This window comes from Anser brachyrhynchus (genome assembly GCF_964034855.1).
Source record: "Anser brachyrhynchus genome assembly, chromosome: 25".
In the NCBI taxonomy this organism is placed as follows: Eukaryota; Metazoa; Chordata; class Aves; order Anseriformes; family Anatidae; genus Anser; species Anser brachyrhynchus.
This window is the reverse complement of record NC_137718.1, coordinates 5,287,852-5,310,200: the sequence shown is the minus strand read 5'-3', so window position 1 is coordinate 5,310,200 and position 22,349 is coordinate 5,287,852. Positions and strand designations below refer to the sequence as shown.

At 57.1% G+C, this 22,349-nt stretch overlaps 1 protein-coding gene across 5 annotated transcripts in view; it reads right to left on the bottom strand.

The window, feature by feature from the left end:
• The window catches only part of OPCML (opioid binding protein/cell adhesion molecule like), a 332,104-nt gene that overhangs the window by 4,110 nt on the left and 305,645 nt on the right, over window positions 1-22,349 (bottom strand). For all 5 annotated transcript variants that reach the window (XM_080568130.1, XM_080568132.1, XM_080568134.1 and 2 more), the window contains 5 exons: window positions 17,467-17,699; window positions 1,155-1,280; window positions 804-938; window positions 584-704; window positions 90-241 (listed from right to left, as the gene is read on the bottom strand). In XM_080568130.1, coding sequence (XP_080424256.1) covers window positions 90-241; window positions 584-704; window positions 804-938; window positions 1,155-1,280; window positions 17,467-17,699 — 767 coding nt within the window. The remainder of the gene's footprint in view (window positions 1-89; window positions 242-583; window positions 705-803; window positions 939-1,154; window positions 1,281-17,466; window positions 17,700-22,349) is intronic.

Here is a 22,349-nt window from a genome sequence, read left to right as displayed (position 1 = left end):
GCTCCGTGCTGCTCTGCTCCATGTTGCTATCTGCTCATGGCCATCTCCCTTCCTTGCCGTGCCGAGGTGCAAAAAGCAGGAGCACGTACCGTACAGGATGATGCTGGCGTTGGTGTTGCCCAACTTGTTCGTGGCCACACACGTGTAGTTGCCATAGTCCTTCTCCGAGACGTTGAAGAAGGTCAGCGTCGACAAGCGGCCCTTGCTCTCGATCCGCACCCCCTCCAGCCCGTTCGCTAACCTGCAGGGAATGGTGGATGGCACTGCTCAGAGCCCCAGATGGGGCGAGAAGAGAATAAAGCCCTCCTGGCCCAGCACCACGTGCACTCAGACCCCAACCAGCCCCACAGGAGCCACCCATGACCACCCCTTCACCCCACCATGCCACCAGAAGCACACCTCTCGCTCCATCCCCAGCCCGCTTTCCTCCCCCAGATGCCCCGGCCATATCCCCACCTTCCCAACCTGTGCCACCATCCCTGGAGGAATGACCCCAAGACCCCCCTTGGTGCTGGGACCCCGACCCTCTGTGCTGCTCCCTCGGCCACCTTCGCCCCGCTTCGCATCCTCCGTGCCCCCGCACCTGGTGTCCTCCTTGAACCACTGGAACTCCGCCACGGGGACGGCCGAGGCCTCGCACTGCAGGATGCCCTTCTGGCCCACCGAGGCGCCCGTGTTCTTGGCGTTCGAGATGTACGGCGGGTCTGCGGGGACGCCACACCACGTCACGCCCCGGGGCCAGGCCCCGCTCCCACCCCACTGCCACGTCCCCCCCTTAGGACACCCACCCCCCACCCACTTACAGTTGACGGTGACTTTGACTTTCCGGACGTCTGGGACGGCCACATCATTGACAGCGCTGCACTCGTACTCCCCGGACTGCTCCCGCGTGATGCCCGTGATCTCCAGGTACTCGTCCTCGCTCACGAAGCCCTGTCCTGGGAGCCGTGGATAAACACGGGGCACCGTCACCGACAGCGTCCAACACCTCGCCCCCCTGGGCTGGACCCCTGACAGCCCCCAAACCAACCCCCAAAGCCCCCTGCATCCCTTCCAAGCTGTGCCCCCCCAGCAGGAGGAGCTGTGGAGCCCTCCCTCCAGCAGCACCCCACATCCAGCACGGGGGGCTCCCAAAACCCCGCACCTCCCCTCACCTTTCCCGGAGAGGTGCCGCCACGTGACGGTGGGCTCCGGCCTCCCGAAGGCCAGGCACATGAGGGTCACGCTGCTGCCTTCGTTCACGGTGATGTCTGATGAGATGTTGACGATCTGGGGGGGAACTGCAAGGCACACGACAACGGGGGGGGGGCCATCAACGCCCAGGTTTGGGACCCACCCAAACGGTGCAGCGGGTCTGCTGCGCTGTGCCCGTGCCATACATGCCACCCCCGCCTCTGACACGGACAGCCTGCCATCAGCCATCGGTGTCTGCCCCGTTTTCCTCCCCAGCACTGACCCCACACCTGCAAAATGCCATCCCTAACCAGCCTGAGCACAGCCCTGGGGTCTGCCCACCCACCCCAAATCACCAGCCCCCGCTGCTTCGGGCACCGCCGTGATAACCGATTCTCGTTACGACCGCCAACAGCTCTCATATTTTAGCATTTTTATTAAAGCTTTCTAAATTACTGATTGTCTGCTCCATTCAATGCCGGCCATCGTGATTTATATTAGTCTATCCCCTGATACTCCATCTAATAAATAACTTGGCATTCTCCAAACCCATAAATATCCCCGTCGCTGGCAAAAAGCAATTAAATCCCGTTTGCCGACGCCATTCTCTGGCGCTCTGGGCCGTGGGGCTGGAGGATGCCGCCCCCAGGAGCTGACCCAACTATGCAGAACGGCTCTCCCTAAACCCAGCTCCACCCCGGCCGTGCCAGGTGCTGTGCCCCATGAGCCCTCTCCGAGCAATGCCATGAGCCCAGGCGCACGTGGTGCCGCACGCCCAACCCTTTTGCTGGGGGCTCTCGTGTTTTGCTGGGCTGACTGCCAGAAGAACATCGCCATCGAGCCCCAGGGAGGGATGTGATCCCATCAGCTCATCTCTCTCCTCCCATCCCTGGGGACCGTCCCGGCCCCACTGAGGCTGCTGCCTCATTTTTTCCATACTCTTGGCCCCGCGGGAAGCCTGGTGTGTGACATATCACAGCTTCTCCACCAGTCGGTGCCTTGCCTGCACCTCAGAGGGGAGGGATGCCACGGCCACACAACCGAGGGATGCCAAGCGAGGGGTGACGCGTTGTCCCCCAGCAGCTCATGCTGCCCAGATAGAAAAACAAGGATGGGGCAGCGCAGGGGAGGGTATGCTGACCAGGGGACACAGCCCACGGCGGTCTCTGTGTACCCCAAGAAGCCTCAGAAGGGCACGCACAGCCCCGTGCCGGCCGGGTGATGCTCTTAGCACTCAGACCAGGCACGTGGGTCCTTCTCCGTAAGGACGACGGCACTGCCAGGCCCACTTCAGTGCCAGCAGCCACGGCCCCTCCACCTAAGCCACCGACCGCGTTTGGAGCTCGTCCTTAGGGCAGCGCCCTGCCACCAGCCCCTGCCACCCTCCCACCGGCTGGGCCTGCCCTGCTGTGCTCACCCTCTACCGATGCCCGTGCCTTGTTAAAAGTCACAAGAGAAGGGTTAAAATACAGGCCGAGAGCACCTTTTGCTCCCAGGTGGCCACAAGGCTGGGCTTGCCTTGTCGTGCGCTCGCAGCCAGCCCTCTCCCCGGCGCAGCCCCCTGGCGAAGGCGCTGCCGAGCCTGCGCCGCCTGATGGGCCCTGCGAGGCAGTAAATTTCCCAGCAACTTGACACTTTAATATAGAAGTACAGTCTGTTATAGCAGAGGGAGATTGTCTGAGTCCTTCAGGGGAGACTGGCAATCCAAAAATGAAAAGTGTGCGCCGGCAACCGGTGAAAAATGTAGTTAGCGCTCCGAGTGCGGGCGGCACGCTCCGACGGCTTGTCCCCGACGGGTCTGTCGTGGGAAGGGGCCCCGCACATGTGGGAACCCAGACACAGAGCTGGGATTTCTCCTGCTCTGCAGGCAGAGAGCTGTCAGCCCTGACACAAGAAGCTTCGCTCTGCGGCCAGACATTGGCACCGGGCTCCGACCCCGCCGACTCGCCGCGATTCTTGCTGCGGGGACCTTTGGCATGGGAACAACGTGCCAAGGAATCGAGACACCCCCCCCCTTTGGGGTGCCTTTCCTCGGTCAGATGAGGAGAGAGCTTTCTGTGCTACCACCTGCGCCCCTGCACCTCTCCCTGCTGCTGACAGCATGGGTTTGGGGCTGCCGGGTGGGACTTGGGAGGGCACAGGGATGCAGGCACCCAAAAGTCCCGTGAGACAGCAGGACTGCTGCCTGCAGCTGCACCCAGAAACTGGGCGGCTGCCTGCTCCTGAAAAACAGCCTGGCCACCCCTGGTGCTCTGCAGGTCCCATGTCATGCAGGTAACTGGGAGCCCCCTGCCGCAGTGCCCTTTCTCCGCAGCCCGTGGCCCACGAGCAGAACAGCTCAGGCTAGCCACGGAGGCCTTGTGAAGGCGATGGAGGCACCGCGCCTCTTTGCCCCTTCCCGCCAGAGCTGCCCTCTCCCCCAGGTGACGGTGACCGCAAGAGTGACTCTCGTGCAAGACCCAGGTGGGAGGCAGCTTTCCTGCAGGGCACGGAGGTGTCACGCAGGGAGGGAAGCAGCGATTGTCCCAGTGTTGGGAACTGCAGCTGGGCAAGGTTTAGAGACACCTCAGCCCAACACCAAGCACTTAAAGCTGCTCAGAGCCCTCTCCATCCCGGCAGCACCCAGGGACAACACTCAGCTTTATCCGTCATGCGGTGGGCATGGGGCAGACCAGGACCAGCTCATTCCTGGGGCTTTCCCTGCTCCGTGCTTGGAACCACCTATGAGCAAGGAGCTAAAACCATGCCCGGGGCAGGCAAAAAAAACTGTTAATGGAATCCAAGGCAAGCAGAACGACCCAGAATATAGCTCAGCCCCAGCGCAGGCAGCTGCATTACATCAGCAATGCTTCAGCACGAAGTACTCACTGCTCCTACAGCTACGCACCACCGCATGATCCCAACTCAGCCACGCGCAATCAGCCCACAGACAGACGCCCTGATGGGCCAGGGTGACCACGGCCAGGGAAACGGGACTGCATCACCGTGCCACGCTGCTGCCCAACCTCATCTCACCAAAAATGCTCCTGAGAGCCATCAGGGATGCAGGGGGGGTGGTGCCCCTGGAGAGCGTGGGGCCGCCGGCCAGGTCAATACCCAGCACGACAGCGATCATTGCCTACGAGGTTACAGGGACTCGCAGGAGGACATCGAAGGAGCCTGATTACATTTCTATAGATCCCACCAACTGCACTCCCCTGCACGCAGCCTCAAGGGCAGGCTGCCTTTGCCTTTGCTTTAACTCATGAGCAGGGCAGGAGGGAGCTGGGGCTGCGCAGGGATGCCGTCAACAAACAGGACCCGAGAGCTGGGAGGCAGGATGAGGCCAGGAGCAAACACAGACTCATAGAGAAACGTGAGAATCACAGAGACTCATGAGAAACACGACATAACACTGCCCCATGAGCCATTCCCCACGAACACCACCATGATGCAGGTATGGGCACGGCACCCGCACGGCCACAGCTAAGCGCACACCCCCCTCGAGCTGCTGTGGCTTGAGATTACCCACGGGCACGGAGGCAAAAGGCTCTCCGGTCCCACTCCCCAGCCTCCCTGTATCCCCAAAGCACCAGGACGGGGAACCCTGCTCACACTTCTCATCCTCCAGCACTGCTGCAGGTGCTAGCCCTGCTCATTTACATGTCAACAGCAAGCTTTTCTTGGCTTATCTTTGATTCTCCGCAGCTATCACTGGGGGCCCTCCCCCTGTCCTACATCCCCTGTGCAGATAATATCCAACATTTATGACACTCTCCTGTCACTAAATATAGAACGTAATAAATGATCCCTGGGCAAACGTGTTAATAAGCAGAGAAGCAGCAAAACCGGGGCCGATGCTCGAGCAAGTACGCAGAGTGCCTGCTCTGCCTCTTGTCTCCTGACACACATAATACACTTTACAACATCTCACACACCGGCTCTTGTTAGCCCACGGCACAACGATAACACGATATTTAAGAGAAAAGGGGTGAGATGCTCCTCAGTTGTTCAAGAGGCACAGATCCCTGCCCCAAATTAGCAGTCCTTGGCTACCACTGGTACAAAACAGGGCTTGCAGGGGGGTCACCACGGTACAGCCCCATCTCCAGCTGCCTTCCACAGTCACTTTGGGGACCGATGTGGCCATCACCCACCCTGGGGGACCCTCTCCAGCCCCCCCCGGCACACAGCGTGCTCGTGGGACAGCTGCAAGATGCTTGTCTTGGAGAGTTACGGGGTAAGGCAACACGGCAGCGCTGCAGCTCTACCCCCTTATTAATAGTCTTGTTTTCCATTTAAAAGCCCACTACTAGGAGCAAATTGAATGTGAAGTAAATCCCTAGGAAGCCGGGAGCGGCGCGTTGGTTCGCGGTCTCGCCGGCGCGGCAAGCAGCCCGCGGAGGATTGCGTCGACCCCGTGTAATATTAATCAGGGGTAAGTTAATGCATAATGTTCACTAGGCCAAAAAAATACATTTGGGCTGTAATTTCTTGTTTGTTCAGAAAGCGGGCGAGAGAAATTGAATGTGAAAGTGATGCCACTAAATTCAATAACAATAAGCCCGTGATTTATCTCCTTCCTTTACCGCTCGAGACCCACACCGCCCGATGTGCCGATTAATATTTTACATCGGGCCCAGGTGACTGCGGCACACCGGGTCCTGCTGATGCTTGTGGGGCCTGTAAAACCCTGTGCCTCCCCTCACCCTCCTGGACCCCGAGCCGCAGCGAGATGCTGTGTGCCCTTCTGCACGATGCTGCGCGGTGCTGGAGAGCCTCTGCACCCAAAATCAGTTTCTGGTGCTCTCCACCACGACATGGTGCTGGTCCTGTGCCACCAGCAAGCTGTGCACACCCAGAGGGGGGACACCCATGGGGACGCCCATGCCGCTTGCCCAACCTGACTCAGAGCTGCTGGTGGCCCTGTGGGGCTGGCCGTGGCCTCACGCACCAGTGACACCGGCACGGCTGGGGGCCATACGTGCCATAAGCTGGGGATCCATCCCCAGCACATGCAGGCAGCCCCCAGGGCTCCCCCGAACTCTGGACACCGGCGCCATTCATGCCGCTGCTCGGCAGCAAACTGCTCATCTTGCCAAGTGCCTGGAGAGCTCAGAGCTCGTGAGGCACTGCGAGACGCCCCGATACCACGAGGGGTGGCTACGGCGAGGGGCACGGCCCTTCCCTGCTAACCCCCGCGGCGAGAGGCAGCTCTCCGGTAATCACTGCCTGATTATCGACCCCACGCAAACACGCAGGGGCTGACTTGGCTCCTGGCCGCTCCGTATCCCAGATCCCTACCAGGAACGCTCGCCGCCACGGCCCGGGGAGTGCGGCCGGCTATTTTTAGCCACGAGCTCATTAATGCTGCACGCCACGGAGCGGCGAGGCTGAGCGAGCACTGACATACACAACGGATGTCCCTCCAGATCATTAGCTCCTAATCCATTCAAAGAGACCTCTTCCTACACCTGGGATGTGGCAGGAGAAGACGGATGCCTGCGGGCTCTGCAAAGTGCCCGGCATCCTGCAGCAGGGGGCTGCTCGAGAGCACTCGGTGGCTTTTATGCCCCGAGACAGCCCCTGTCCCTGCCACCCATCCCAAAATGAGAGCTGACCTGCTGCTAAGAGCCAGTTACCTGTGCAAAATGGCAATGGGGACCCACGGGACACTGCTGATCACCTGGATGTGACGCTTCTTGCATTTGGCCTGTTTTGGGCATGGGCAGCCCTTAAGCACAGCACCCTTGCAACACGACCCAGATGCAAAAAACTCCACAAATAAACCAACAACTCCACCAAATATACCCAAAGCCTGCCTGGAGCTTCACATTCCACTACGGCACGGCGAATGTTCCCAGCACAGCACCACTGCAATGCACAGGGCGGACACCCCACAACACTGCCGTAGCCCCTGCAACCCAGTGGGAGAAGAGCCTGGGCTCAAATCTGCTCAGCCCGATGGATACTTTCTGAGGACACCCTCCCAGCAGCCTTACAGACCACACCACAGCGCCTCTCCACCAGACCAGCAGCACTGCGTGCTCGTGAGACTAAGAAAAACGGCAAAGGGCCCCCTCTCACATGCCGCGCAGGTCGGAGGTGGTGGCTGGCTGCAGCCAGGGATGCCAACACCGGCTCTGCCATGGGCATGACCCCGAAGAGCAACCCAACGTGCAGCACTGCTCCGCCAGATGCCGCGGTGCCAGACATGGGCAGCCCCAGGTACGATGCCACAAACTGTGTGCGCTCCCCGAGACTCCCCAAACCCCCTCCCTGCTGCCCCCCGACCAGGAGGCTTTTCCCTTCCCTCTTGCCAGAGACGGATCTGGCAGGAGAGCTGCAGCCCTCTTTCATTAAATGTTAATGCTTTTATTTATGCACCAGTATTTATGGACCTCTCATCTCCTCCCATTGCTATTCACATTTCTCCCTCTCGTTCCTGCCAGATGGGTGAGGACGGACGGTTCATCTGCAGCAGCGAGATGGGCGCCTGGACGGCTTCCCGGCCACCCCTGCCTCGGCATTGTCCCCCAAAGGGGACAATCTCCTCCTGAGTGCCCTGCGGGGACGTGAGGACCTCCACGGGCACCGTCCCACATGGCCCAGCCCCAAAGCTTCACGTGTCTGCTCTTTTTTGGGAGAGATGCAGGGCTCGCACTGCCCCGTCCCCTCCCCAGCTGTCCCCTCCGACACGAGATGCTGTCCCTGCAGGGAGCAGGATCGTACCCTGGCACGGCTCTGGTTCCCCCCCCACCCCGGCTCTCCTGCTGCCTCCCTCCCAGCACCCCCAGCTGCTTCCACCCCACGCTCCCACAGCTCCACGTGAGCCTCCCCGGCACGGGCAGGATGGAGCTGTCAGAGGTGTCACCGGGCAAGGACTAATTAGCATGAGGAAAGGCAGCACAAAGGAGGGAAATATGCTGAAAGCTCAAGTTTTGCTTCCTTTTGCAGATGGGGAGAACAGCGGGACGGCACCGGTCCCTGTCAGCAAACAGAGACGGGTCCCTGCGTGCCGCCTCGCTTCTCCCAGGGTTTTGGGGTTTGGTCCTCTTATTCACCCCTACTTCACCTGGCTAACAGCCAGACCTCAGCACAGCCATCAGGGACACAAAGAAGGCCTGGCGGCCAGCAGAAGGGGATACAAACCCATCCCCGTGGCCAACACGGGGCTGCCCATGACGGGTGACCCGTGCGAATGCGCCCGGCGTCCTGCCCGGTTCCCGGGAAGGGGGCACTGCTGGGAGCTGTGCCAAAGTGGTGCTTGTCGACAGCGAGGATTATCACCTCTCATCAGCTCAATTTTGATGACAGCACAATCTGAGAGGCTCGTCAGAGTTGATTTTATCGACATAATAGATTAAGCGCATCTGACAGCTATAGTTCGGGCACGGGGATGATTTTTGTCAAATTCCTCGGTCCCGCGAGTGGCACGTCACGCTGCCACCTTGCGCGCGCCGAGAGCGCTTTGGCTGGGGGGGAGTTTTCCCTTTTCCCTTCTCCTGCTCTTAAATGCTGCCTTTTCTCTGCCTTCCCATGGTAAAACACGCTTTGCATGGAGCGGCTGGGCAGGCATCATAACCCATAACATTTCAGACAAATCATCTCACAACGGAGATGAGGCACTTTGCACTCAGAGAGCGATCTGAGCGCAGCCAAAGAGAGGGGGAAAAAGGAAAACCGACCACAACCAACCTTCCTACAGATGCCTTCAGAGCCTGGGAGCATTACATGGCATGTTGTCCGTCTCCAGGTGTGTCAGAGCCTTCCCATGGCACCGTGTGCCCCCCCTTTTGGATGATTTGGAAACCACCAGCACCATGCAGGGTGACATGACACCTTCAGGCCACAACCACGTTTCATGAGACAAAGCAATAGGGTAAACGAACCAACAAAGACCCCTTCATCACAGCAAAACCAAAATCTGGACGTGCCGAGGAACTCACGTGAACGAGAAATTGGAAAATTAAGCACAAGCATCTAGCTGCCTTTGCTGGGCAACGTCTCCCACCTGCGCACCCCTTTTTCTCTAGGTTTTTGCGTTGAGACAGTGAAAGCAATAAAACCGAAACTCCGAGTGGTATACCTACTGTGTAACCACCTGTCAGTAAATTTATGAACAATTAGGAAGTGAAAGTGCTTCCCAGGGAGCTATTTGTGCGTGCGATAAAAACGTTCTTTCTGTTTGGGAATATAATGAGGAAACAACTTCTCCCGTTCTCGCCCCCACTTTGCCGATTCTGCTTTTTGCGGTAATTAATCCAGCTGCCGCCGCTCTTTTGTTCCACCGGCTCCCGATGCCCGCCGCACTGACCCACCCGCTGCCAGCTGCTTTTGGGGGCTTTTTCCTCCTTTTAAAAAGCCTCGAGAAGAGGAGCCAGGGGATGCTCCCCATCACTTCCTACAGCTGAAAGTCGTGTCCTCTTCCATACACCCAGCTGGATTTTGGGCTAGTGCTTTATCCCAGCCACTTGGAGGATGCTCTGCTCTCCCTTCACGATGTACAGCAGGAACATGAAAGCCCCAGGTTCCTGGCACGTGCCACTGCGACATCAAATCTCCAGCATTCAGCATCTTCCAGTAACCCTTCAGTTGCTCCCTGTACCAACTATGCTGCCCTTCCCCTCGCACATACAGCTGTGCACACACCAGACACGTGTGAGCTTTCCTGCTCCAACACCCGCCCTCACCAGCCTCCTTAATTCCTTAATTAAGGTCATGAGTGTCCTTAATGCTACTGAACAAGACGCAACCTGTCCATATTTCCCATGTCTCTGGTGCTCTGGCTGCTCTCATGCTTTTTTGGACTTTTTTGGAGCTCTGCACCTCCCCAGACTTCTCCCAGACCACTGGTGTTGCTCTCGTGGGCACCCAGCCCAGCCACAACCCTCAGAGCCCCCCAGCAGACCGTGCTCTCCTTCCCCAGCACTTGCCCATCAAACTCGTGCCCAGGTCCACCAAAGAGCTCTGTTCCCACCATCCCACGGCTCCTCCCTTGGCCAGGGAGCTTGGTCACCACCAGCAGCTCTGTCTGGGAGGTCACTGCTCGGACCCCACCAGGGGAAGGGGCCCTGCTGCCCTCCTTTGCCATGCCACGGCATCTCACGGTGCCACCAGCTCTTTGGCAATCCCATTTTCCTTCACAAAACCCATGGCAGCAGGTGCTGTTCTCGTCCTGCAAGCCCAGCTCTTTCTCTTTCAAGACCACCCCCCTCTTTGTGCCCCGGCTCCTTCATTATTCTTTCATTTTTCTCTTTTGCTGCCTCCTGATCTTTTGATGCTGGGTGCGTGTGCACGTTTCGTTCGTCTCTTTGTTGTACAAGTCTCTGGGCTTTTCTTCTCTTCTTCCCTCTCCCTTCCAGTTGCCTTGTTCTCCATTCATTGCTATTCCTTCCTGCTTTTCTCCGGGCTCTCCTTGGCTTTGAATTCCAGTACCTGCCGCATCTCCCACGTTTTACGTCTTTGTGCTCTTTGTCTGTTCTCCATTTCTTCAGGGAGGAAGGGACGGTGAGTTGGGGAGCCATTGCTCCTTTGTAGCCTCTTCTTTTCCCCTTTGCTTACGCCTTGGTCCTTTTCCCAGACACTCCTTTCCATCCCTGGGAACTCCTCTCCATCCCCTTTCCGTTCCCGTTGCCACTTCCCTGGCCAGCCCTGCTCGGTGCCGGCGGCGACCAGACGCGGCTGCTTCCAGCACCACAACCCCGAGCCCGCAAGCGCTGTGTAATTACAATTATACCCACAGGCTCCGTTTAAGTAAACATATGGAAATAGCGGTGCAAATGGAAAACCCCAGGGCAAGCCTCCAGTGCTCTCCTTGAAGGCTGGGTGTCACCGTGCCTTGACAGGTGACGCCTCCCTGCTCCCAAGAAACGCTGTCGGCTCTAAGACGTGAGCTCTTCTCCTGGTCTGGGAACACCAAAAGAGGCTCTCCGTGCCCCATAACGGGGGGAAAAGCAAGCATCTCGTCTCCGCAATGACACCTTACAGAGCACCACTGCATGACCCCTCTGCTCTCCCCCTGCCACCACCCCTCTCTGCAGACCCTGCCTCCCGCAGCGCGATGCCACACATGAGAACCACTTCCAGGTTTTGGCCACTTGCAGAGGTTTTTACTTCTTTACACGGCACTTTTCAAAGGTTCCCCACCCTGGAACGATAAAAACCCTCTTTTCTCTCCAGCGTCTCCCCCTCCTTCTTTCTACCGGTGCCTGCACTAATTGATTTTTCCTCTGCAGTCGCTCGTGGTTCGTTTTTTCCCCTCTTGTGCCATCCAGCGAGCAGCTCAATAAACTGCTCGGCGACCGGTTGGGGCCCTTTCCATCCCCACCCCCACCCGAGCAAATACCCCCGGAGAAGGAAATGTGAAACATTAGTTTAACCGCCACGGACATTATGTGTTCTTGGCTTCTGCTCCTGCTGGGAAGAGTTCTTTCCAGTCTAAGTGATTTTTTTTTTCCTTTTCCTCTTAAAAGCTCTTTGATTTTCTCTTTATTTTCCTGCACTCCAACCCCACTGCTACGAAGCCAAACTACGGGAGAGTTTTCTGCTTAAAATCACCGTTTTGCTTTTCCCCACCGGGACGATTAACCCGGTGCAGTCAGGGTTAGCCGGAGCCTATCCTCCAAACAGAGTCATCAAGCAAACACCTAATTAGACCCCGAGGAGCAGTGAAGGGGAAGATGCGCTCGGATACAGAGTGTGTCCAAACTTTGCTGGCCCATTTGCCAGCCCACCTGATGAGCAGTTTGAACAACAAGAAGGGAGAAAAAGCAAGCAAGGAGCCTCCTCCGCCTGTCGCTGTGTGGTCCCAACCTGCGATTTTAGCCAATATGCATCAATTTTTGCGCACTTTTCTGAAAAATACCAATAGAGGAGCTTGGGGGGGTGCTGAGGACCTGGGCTGAGCCCACAGCCTTCCAAGACTCGGGGCGAGGAGGGGAGCACCTCCTGGTGCCCCATTTTGCTGCTGGGGGCCATACCACAGTGAGTGGAGCACTCAGGACAGGCAGAAAAGGGACGGTTTGCTTTTACACCATGCATCATCCAGCGAGACAGAGACAGTGGCATGATCCAAGACTCCTTCCCGTTCCCTGCGAACCCTCAGTCCCAGACATACTCTGCCATCCCGGCCCCACTGAACACGGTGGCAGGACCCTTTTTGGCATCGGACAACACCATCCGGACATTGCCCACCCAGACGGGCTGCTCTTCATCCCCCACTGGAGATTCTGGAAGCTCCCCGTGGACCACCTCCACCTGCACCCCCAGCCAGAGGAACCCCCAAACCCCCTCCCCAAACGCGTCCTGACTGCAGGCACCTCACCCATCTCCTCTTTTCCCGCATCCTGCTCTTCTGCCTTGCTGCTTGCTCCCAACCTTTCCCTTCTCCAGGCTGAGCCGCCGCTGCTGTGCGCCACGTGCGCACCCCTCCGCCAAACTCTCCTAATAATAAGCAACAGCACTGACACTCGTGTGAAGCACTTTCTGCATTTACAGCACATTATCAGGTCTTTCCTACGACTGAAGAAGGCTGAGCTGCTCCTCTTGCCTTGTTATGCACTGTACAGCCTCCCGGTAAGGTTTTAATAAGTATCACAGTCTCAGCTCCTGCCTGGATATCAAAGGTAGCAGGATAAAAGCAAGTTTAAAAGCAGCGGTTGTGCAAGTGGCGGTGGCGGGGGGGCCCTGCAGCACAGCCTGTCTTAGGGGAGACCGGCGTGAGGCTGGTGGGGGGGTTGCCCTTTCAGAGACTCCAGAAGTCAGTTGTTATCAGGAAGAAGGGAAAAATAAAGACTCAATTTGCTTTAGAGACGCTTGCTGAAGAGCTGCAGCCGCCTCGGTGTCACTCCGAGAGGCGGAGGATGCGACAAGTGAGACGGGACCGATTCGGGGTAAGCAGATCTGGCAGGTACCTGCTGCCAAGTGACACCCAACGGCACTTTGCTACCGTGAACAAAGGCCGTGGTCCTCCAAAACCCGCCCTGGCTCGTGGGGAGAGGAAAGCAGCGAAACGCCGAGACAGGAAAATGGATTGCACCGACCAGAAACTAACAGTAACGATGCCGACAGCCGGGAGAGGCTTTAATGAAAAATCTATGGTGAGTGGGATTAAGGCAGTACAGAGGAGGGTTCTCTAAATAAATCAGAAATAGAGGACATCTGAGGAATACCAACGACCACTGTTTGGTAGGGGTGGACAGTATTGATGGTCGCCGCTGAGCTCTCCGCCCGCCGCTGTGCTCTGATCCCAAAGCAACGCCGCGCCGCGTGAAACCGCTTCGGCACACAGGCACGGCGGTGTCGGCCAGCAGATTTTTCAGAAATACTTGCAAATTGGAAAATATTCCTTGTTAGCAGATATCTACAAAGTCCCACCAGCGTCTCTTGTCAGCCCAAACGCTATCCCACATTTCTCCAGACCTGATGCAAAGCCACAGAAGAAAAGTCCCCCACCAAGCCTGCAGGATGCTCTGCTGCGTCAGTGGCACCGCCTGACCGTGCCTGGCTCTGCAGCATCACTATAACTTCTTGATTAACCATTTATTGCGCTCGGGAAAGGCTCGCTCTCATTCCCTCCATCCCATTTCTCATTACCTCCTCCTACCTCTTCTCCTCGTCCTTCCTACCCTCTCCGCTCTGCTCAGCTCGCCCTGCCGCAGCGCTCGCCCCGCCGCTGTCTGCGTTTTGCTGCCTTCCCTCCCTCCCTTCCTCATCCTCTGCTGCCAGAAGGACGCCAGCCTTGCTCTTTAACACCCACAGCCTCTTCCAAAGCACCGACCCTGAGCTCGGCATTCAGGCCTGAAATACATCCTGGCTCTTGCAACAGCCCGGGTCAAGGAGGCACGGCTGTGCCCTGCCTGCACTCCTGGCACCAGATCGATGTTGCAGTGCGACGTGGTGCGGTCTCCTGGCTCACCGCCCCTCTGAGGACAGGTGGTGGCTTTCCAAGAGGTCACATTTGGGGACAAGAAGGGTCCCTGAGGTGCTGTGCACCCGTCCCCGTGCTCCAGAGGACCCTGCCTTCACTCCTCTCCCCGAAAGTCGCAGTTCCTGGCTACATTCATCAACAGCTCAGTGCAGGCTTAGCCTTCCACTAATTGCTCTGACGGAGGAATTAGAGCTCCTTTGGTGCCATTAGTGCCAGTAAAGCCACCCTGCCGTGCAGGCTCCCCTCGATTCTCCCCCGGGAGGTCCACTCAGGTTCCCTTTCACCGGGGACAGAGGGAGCAGCACGGGAGCCCCTGGCCCCACAGCACCCCCCGGTCAGGCTCTTGATGATGAGAGGAGGATTGGGCAGCTCACGCTCTCCTTGCACTACACGAAATCCCAACCTTTCCATATTCAGGACTCTCCCCACCACAGGCTGACACGCCAAAACACCGCTCACATGCCTGCAAGCACCCGTCCTGTCGTCATGGGGAGCCGCCAGGAAAAAATACAAGGGGAGAGAAAAAAGCTCGCTGGCCGCCCGCCATCTCTGCTCTTATAAACCACTGTTAACTGCTGTAATGAACCAATCCAAGAGACATATTAATAATGACACGAAGAGACACATTTACTGTTGATTGTGACTCACTGGCAGATTTATCGCCGGGTTGCTAGGAGGGAAGGTTTGGCCCTGCAGTAGCGCAATTAAAACCAAATTGAACACAGGGACAAAGAATCAATAATCTATCTGGGCAACTTTTAGTTTTGCAAAATACAAATATAAATTAATTGACCTGAACACGGATGCTAACTGGTCATCACTGCCTGCTCGTGTGGGGAATGCCGCCGGGACAGCCGCCTCCTCTGCAGAGGAGGGTCCCGAGCTTGGCGCACATATTTAATGCCAGGAGAGCTTGGACAGAAAGGGGGCATTGGGCAATTGCATGGCCTGCGTGCACGAAAACTGCTCCCTGAGCGAAGGGCTGTGCTGTTCTCCCTCAGCTCCTGCCTTGCTCGGCAGTGCCTCCTGCTCTGAGCCACCACAAAGCAGCGCTGAGCAGTGGTGCTGGAGACGGAGCGGGAACAGAGCAGGATTTGCTTCCCTTGCCACCCTGTCCACAAGACAGCACGGTGGCATCTACAGATGGATTTTCCTGGCAGAACAAATGAGGCAAATTGTGTGCTTTGAGCCTTGCTACCAGGCAGTCGCTTCGGATGCAAACTGTCCCTCGCCTTCCCCCTTCCGAGGCCAGGGAACGGCTGCACTGCAGCCTGCGCTCCCTCTGCTCCCCTCCGCTCCTCGCCGCTGCGGCTCTTGGCACCAGCGTCTTTGTGGAATAAAAGGATTTTTGGCCTTGCTTTAATGAGATAAGATAATCGCATGGGGATTTTACTAGGCAAGATATTGGGCGTTAGGTGCCGGAGATTTATTGCGAGCTGGAGCATGAAGAGGGGAGAAGAAGAGGAGGAGATGTAATCGCTCTTGCTCTCATGCTAACGTGCTCGTTGCAGCCTCTGCTGCATCCCCACGTGCTGCACCAGCCCTGCCTCGATGGTGCTCCCCGGGTGGTCCACAGTGCAATTGCTACCCCCCCAGCCCCACCAAAATCCTTGGGGAAACCACCGTGGCTTGATGGGAGCCAGGGAGAGGGGTTTCTTGGGCAGAAGGCCCCTGTGGGGCGGCACAAACCCACCCGTCCCAGCTCGCCTCTGCAGGGCGAGGGGCTGTCGGGGCTGCACGGAGCTGCCGGCTGGTGTTAATTTCATTAGGCTGAAAGCGCTCGGGTACTTCACAGGTGTTGACTGGATGGATTAGCATGATTAGAGAGCAGACAGAATAAACCGATTAAACTTTGAAGATGGACGGCTCCTACGTAAATCACCAAGGGGCGGAGGGGATGCTCCGTGCTCTGCTCCCCTCTTTCAAAGCCAAGCCCTCCCCGTTCTGCTCCAGCATCACCGGTGCGGAGCCCCACCACTAAATCCCACGGCGATTTGGCAGGGAAACCAGCCCAGAGCAGCCTGTGCAAGCAGCAAGATGCCCAACGTCACCGTCTCCCACGCCTGCCCGTACCTCGCGGGGAGCTGACAGGCCGAGGGAGGTTTTCCCTGCTTTGATCAGTGGCCGTAATCGAACCGTGCCTCTTCCAAATGAGAAGGATACATAAATATATACATATCCGTGTTGGAGGCTTCTCAGACACATGTTGAGGCTGAGAAATTTTTCAGATTTGCTCATTGCAAAATCAATACCCATCAGCTGTTTGAAATTAAAGGAAAGATTAGGTCCTGGTTTTATACACGCTTTATTGTATTCCGAGAGCTTTCTACTCAGCCAGATAAATCTTCTTTAAGAGGATTAGGAAACTTTCATTATCTTTATCTAACCTGAACTAACACTAACTCTGAAAAATTAATCTACAGACCGGACAAAAGCCGATAGCTGGTGCAAAGGAGCCGGGATCGGAGGCAACACCCGATGGAGCTGGGTGCCAAGCAGAGACCTCCAGCAACGGAGCCCCCCCAGGAAATGTCCTGGTGATGCTCACAGCTGGGTCAGCCCCACCACCCCATGGGGTCGCCTTGATGGTGGGCTCGAGCTGTTTGGATCCCTTACCCCAATGTCCTAAGGGTGCACCCACTGCTTGTGCTAGGGTAGGGTTGGTGTGCTTCCATAGGGAGCATCCTCAGGCAGGAGGGTTTGGGGAAGAGGGACGCAAGCTGGTGGGCTGGGGACTAACCAGCTGACCAGGATCAGGCAAAAAACAGTGCAAAAAAGGCTCTCAGAAAGGCTCGCTGCAGCCCACACTGCTGAGGGCACCTCTGATCTGCCAGCACCGAGATCCTCCCCATGGGAAGAGACTCGGGGATGCTGCTTTTCAACCCAACAGCAGCTGCTATGCCAACACGCCCCCCTACGAAGCCCTGTGCCAAAAGCTCTTTGCAGCCCTGCTCACACAATCTGCTTTCCTTCCCGCAGCCTGGTGCAGTTGCCTTCGGCTCTCCTGAAGCACCTTGTAAGAACTCCCCGCTGCAGCAGCCCTGAGCCAGGCGTGCACCGAGCGGCGGCCACGGCTCCTGTGCACAGCAGGGATGGGCACGGGAGTAGGAGAAGGAGGGAGCCAGCCCCAAGTTCAGTTTCCAGGTGTTCTCCTCCCCATGTCACAACTGTACAACACAGCAAGGTGCAGAAGCACGTCTCCATCTCGCCTTGGCACAGTGAACACTTGTCCCGATCCTTGTCCCCCAGCTATTGACCACCCAAAGCAATGGATGTTGGTCTGATGCCTCAATCTCCACCACCAAGAGGGTCTCTGAGCCCTTAGCCAGTCTGGACGCCCTCCAGCTTGGCTCAACAACAGCACCACGAACGTTACGACTCACCTTGCACGATGAGGTGGACTCGTGATGTCTTGGGGTGATTGTCTGTCTGCACGGAGCAGGTGTAGGGGCCCTCATCGTACACGTCCACGTTGTGGATCTTGATGCTGTACTGGGTTTTGGTGTTGGAGAGGATGACCACGCGGTTGTCTATAGACCACTTGTCATTGCCAGCGTACAGGATGGTGCTGCGGTTCAACCACGCTACCCGTGTCACCCTGTCATCCACGGTACACCTGCGAAGGAAGAGCAGGAGGGTCACCAAACTGGTCCAGCGTTCGTGGAGAGCATCCCGGCTCCAAAAAGGGGGACGTGTGTGGGATGGGAGCTGCACCACCAGCTCCCCGGCCCCAACCTCCAGCAAGGAGCCCATGTGCCCCCCACACACCATGCCCACACGCCAGCACCGCGCATCCCCCATCCCCGGAAATTTCACAGAACCAGCAGGTTCCCTCTATTTTATTTTTTTCCACGGCTCTGGGGAGGCGCAGATGAAAAACCCATTACGTTTGACCTCCGCGCACCGCAAAGACTTCCTGCACCCCCTGCTCGCCGAGGATTTCAGATGAAGCTGTAAAATTTGCTGACAGTTTGGCTTGTCAGCACAGCCCTCGAGCCATCCCGGTGTGATATACACCGCCGCGGCGGGGGAGAGGGGCCACGCGCACGTGCGGGGAGAGAGGAAGGAGCGAAACAGCCAGAGACGGCGAGCCAGCACGCAGGAAGAGAAGGGAACATTTGGATAAGCAGCTGTAAATCCTACAAGTGCCTTGAAAACACAACACAGTCATTTCAATTATTTATTTCCTGCCTGGCTCCCTCCCTCCCTGCTCCCGCCACAAGACGCGTGAAGGCTGGGGAGCTCCAGTCCGCGGTGCTGACTTACGCTTGGCAAAGAACAGAGGGGGGGGGGGGGGGGGGGAAGTGGAATTAAAATGTTCCCGAAGAACATGGCTTTTTCATTCCATTTGATAGATTTTCTCGATCTATTTACTTCTGGCCTTCGCTGCCTCCGCAGTACCCGCAGCCAAACCACCGTGCATTTGGCTAAATTAAGAGCTGAACATTTCTTGGGAGCTTTGCTTTTCCCACCCAAGGACCGCAGTCGAAGAGCTTTCTCTTGGTGTGAGAGCAAGCCAGAAAAACAACCCTAGGCACAAGCTCGTGCTGGCGGCTGCAGCTTTGTGCAGCCGAGATCTTAGGGAAAGGCACCTGAAGTGAGCCAAACAGCTCCCGCAGGTCCCTCTCTGCACGTCTGTAAATTCGGAGGCAGGCAGGGGGGCTGCCCCCGTCCCCGTCCCCATCTCACGCAGAGGTTCGGGGTGGTATATGCCTCCCATGCCGGGCTGCCAAGCATCAGCCCCGTGCAGATTATTAATCAGCTCGACGCAGATTATTAATCGGGCAGAGCGGAGGGGAGGCACTCGGCGTGTTTCGGGGTCCTCCTGGACGCTCGGTTCGGAGGCACAAGCCATACATCCTCCTGCAAAGAAGGCATTTTCCCCTTGTGGGAGCCGTACATCCACACAAGCCACACTGCACGTGGATTCCTGGAAAGCCCAAAGGTCCTGAGGCCATGCCATGCCACAGCAAGCCCTCCTGGAGCCTGCCTGGACATCCGAGCACCCTCGTGCCATCCCCGTGGCAGAAATTCACATTTTGGGGCCAGTGTTCTGGGCGAGCTGCATGGAGCCGAGCCCGTTCTTGCTCGGCGAGGTGGCCTCGTGCCAAGCGCACGGCACCGTCCTTTTTGGGAAACGGAGCCCTCCCTCCACTCAAATTAACTGGGGGAGAGCTAAGCGCAGCCTAGTTAAGTTCAGCCCTAGGGGATTTCAGTCTAGTGGACTATTACTGCTGTCTCACTTCATTATAATGAATAATAAAGAGATACTTACACACGGTTTCTGTAAATTATTCATTGCGTGCACTGAAAAATCAGGGCAGTAATATGTAAAACAGACAACTTGCATGTCTGCGCTCGTATAAATATCCAGACTAAAGCCCTCCGAGGTACTCCCGGGTCCCCTCATTAGGGGTGAAGTACAAGGACTAGGGTTTGAAGTGACAGGGAAGACGCGCTCGTGCCGTCTCTGGGAACGTTCAAACACCACTGCCCGGCTTCATCGCACGCTTTCTGAGGGTGTTTGGGGCTGGTACATGCCCCCTGGCAGCAGGGGCTGCTCGTTTTGCAGCAAATTCTGGCATTTCAGGCTGGAAGCCACACCTGCATGGGGCCACGGTGAGTCCCATAACACGGGCAGATGTCCTCCATGGGGAAGAGTGAGGATGGCATCCCCCTCCCTTGCCTATAACACATGACGAATGGGATTGCTCTTAAAAAAAAAAACTCATAGTAAACAGGAGAGGGAAGCCCTCATGCTTCAGTGAAGGCAGGGACCACCCCCACCGAGCCTCTCTGCTTTGGAGTATGACATTTGGCACCTGCGATGCACACAGGGCTACCACGGAACGGGCTGGGCTTGCTCTCCAAAGAAAAGAGAGCTCAGGGAAAGTCATCCAGATTTCATCAGAAATTACCGAGGCACGCATTTCTACAAGGGCTGGGGCACGAGAGCACGCCGCAGATACAGCAGCACCTACAGAGACGGGAGGAAGCACGCGGGGTGCCTTTTGTGCGCTGCCGGGGATGCTCAGCGCGGCGACGGGCTTGGGAACACCTCTGAGCAGAGTCACGCTGAGAGCAATGAGACAAAAGCCCCTTCTCCCCGTTCCTCTAGCCCGCTCTTCAGTCGCTGCTGCTCGGTAGCTCATTTAGCAGCAGATCCTTTCTGCTCTGCAACTGCAGATGGGGTTGGACCCAAAAAAAACCTACCCTCATCGAGCTCTCCATGCCCTCTTGGCGACCCATCAGAGCCAGCAGAAAAAAATGTAGTCTATCGGCTGGCACCAAGAGCCTGCCATTCCCTTCTCACACAACCTCTCCTTCCCACCCCAAGATTTCCCGGGCCCTGGAAATCAGCACTTCAGAGGCACACACCGATAAATACCCCGACACGAGGAGCGCCCTGCCAACTTCTTTCCCAGGCTCCGAAAGCGATATCCATTAGCTGCTAAGCCGCCAGCACTCCCTCGTCTGCTGAGCCGTCTTTGCTACCCATTTCCAATTGACCAGGATTATGATAATGTCTCCGGTAAGCAAACAGGTAAAGAGACTTCTTCAAAGTGTTTAGATAAAGCAGACAAGCTCTGACAAAGCTGGATAATAAAGCAGGCCAGGAGGTTTTCCCTTGAAGGGATCTAATTAAGAACAAAGACAAACCCACATTAACAGTCTCCTGGAGGCACCATATCCATCTCCAGAAGAATCGCTCCGTTACGAGTCCGGAAGGGACAAAAGAAAATAAAGGATGTGTCAGGCAGGAGGGAAATAACCCCTTCCTGTCTCCTTGGTTCACCTGGAAAAAAAACCACATCAGAGAGGCAGGGGAAATAGCTCGGGATAGAGACGCAAGCATCAGCCCAAACCCTCACCACGCCGGACCTGCCCCGTCCCAGCTCCCCTTTGCAGCCCGTCTTCACGCAGTGCACCCCACCCCGTCTGCTCCACGTCCACCCCACTCAGACCATCGTCTCCTCCGAGCAGAGACCTCTCGGAGCCTGCAGCATTTCAGCTGCCTCCCACTGTGTCCGCTGTGCACCAGACCAGCTTGGTGAGGAGCAAGGGGCGAGACCTGGATACTGTGCTTTGCCCGAGCTCCGTTCCTCCCCGTGCTCCCCCTGACAATCGTGGCCTCTGGCAGGTGACATCTCCCCGGCCCCGTATTTATCCCCCCGCTCCGCAGAGGGACGGGAGAGGCCGTACCGACGCCAGCACCCCATGAGAGACAGGGGCGATGAACCCAAACGCGGCAGCGTGGGAAGATGCATGAAGGAGGGAGCTGGGGGCACCGGCGCTCCGCTGCTTCCCCTCTAATTGCACCCATTCCTCATCCATAAATGCTAATTCTGAAGTTTTCTGAGGAATTATTTCACTTAGTGTCAACAATACAAATAACTCCGCGAGCTTGGCCTTTGTGTTTGGCGGCACTGTGTGACCGCCCCCCTCCTCCCGCACCTATTAGCAGGGACCCCCGCGTTGCTCCCACGGCAGGCGCCTGCCCAGCCTCATTAATGACACCGACAGCACTTTCCCCATGCACGGGACGTGAAATAACACCCGCTGTCTTCGTTCCCAGCCTTTCTCTTTCCAGGTCTCAGGTTTTACCTGCGGCAGCGGCTTGGCCAAGCACCAGGACCAAGCCTGCAGCTGTGCGGAGTGGAGCCAGGGCTGCCCTCACCCCTGCGCTGCGGGGAGGGAAATAACGCACCAGGGACAGCACGAGGCTTTTTGGTACTAGTTTCCTGAAGGGATGGGATGCTCGGGACACACATAATGGTGCTGTGCACCCCAAGCAGCCCAGAAAAATCTTTTTGCACCTGCAGAGCGTGGCTACGGGAAGAGCCAGAGCCTCGGGGGAGATGCTCAGCTCCGGATCGACCCGCAACCCTCCCGCTTCCTTATGCAAACAAACAAATCCATACTTTTAAATACTTTTACAGTCCTTCAGCCCCAAACCATTTTTCACTCCTGTAGGCAGCGTGTGTCTTCAAAATGACAAATGGAGATGCCAAAACCAGTCGCAAACTCGCCAGCTGACCCAGTTTTCAGAAGCTAAAATATCTGACCCAGATCGGGAGCAAGGGAGAAGTGACTCAGAGCCACACCAGCGCAGAGGACCCTGTCCTGGGGACAGGAGCACAGCCTGGGGGTCCGCGGGCTGAGCTTGCCCCGGTTTCACACCGGGGTGCAGGAGGCTTTGGCACCCAGTGCAGGGACGCGGGGTGCCCGTATTATTGTGACACCCAGACACGGAGGGGTCAGGAAG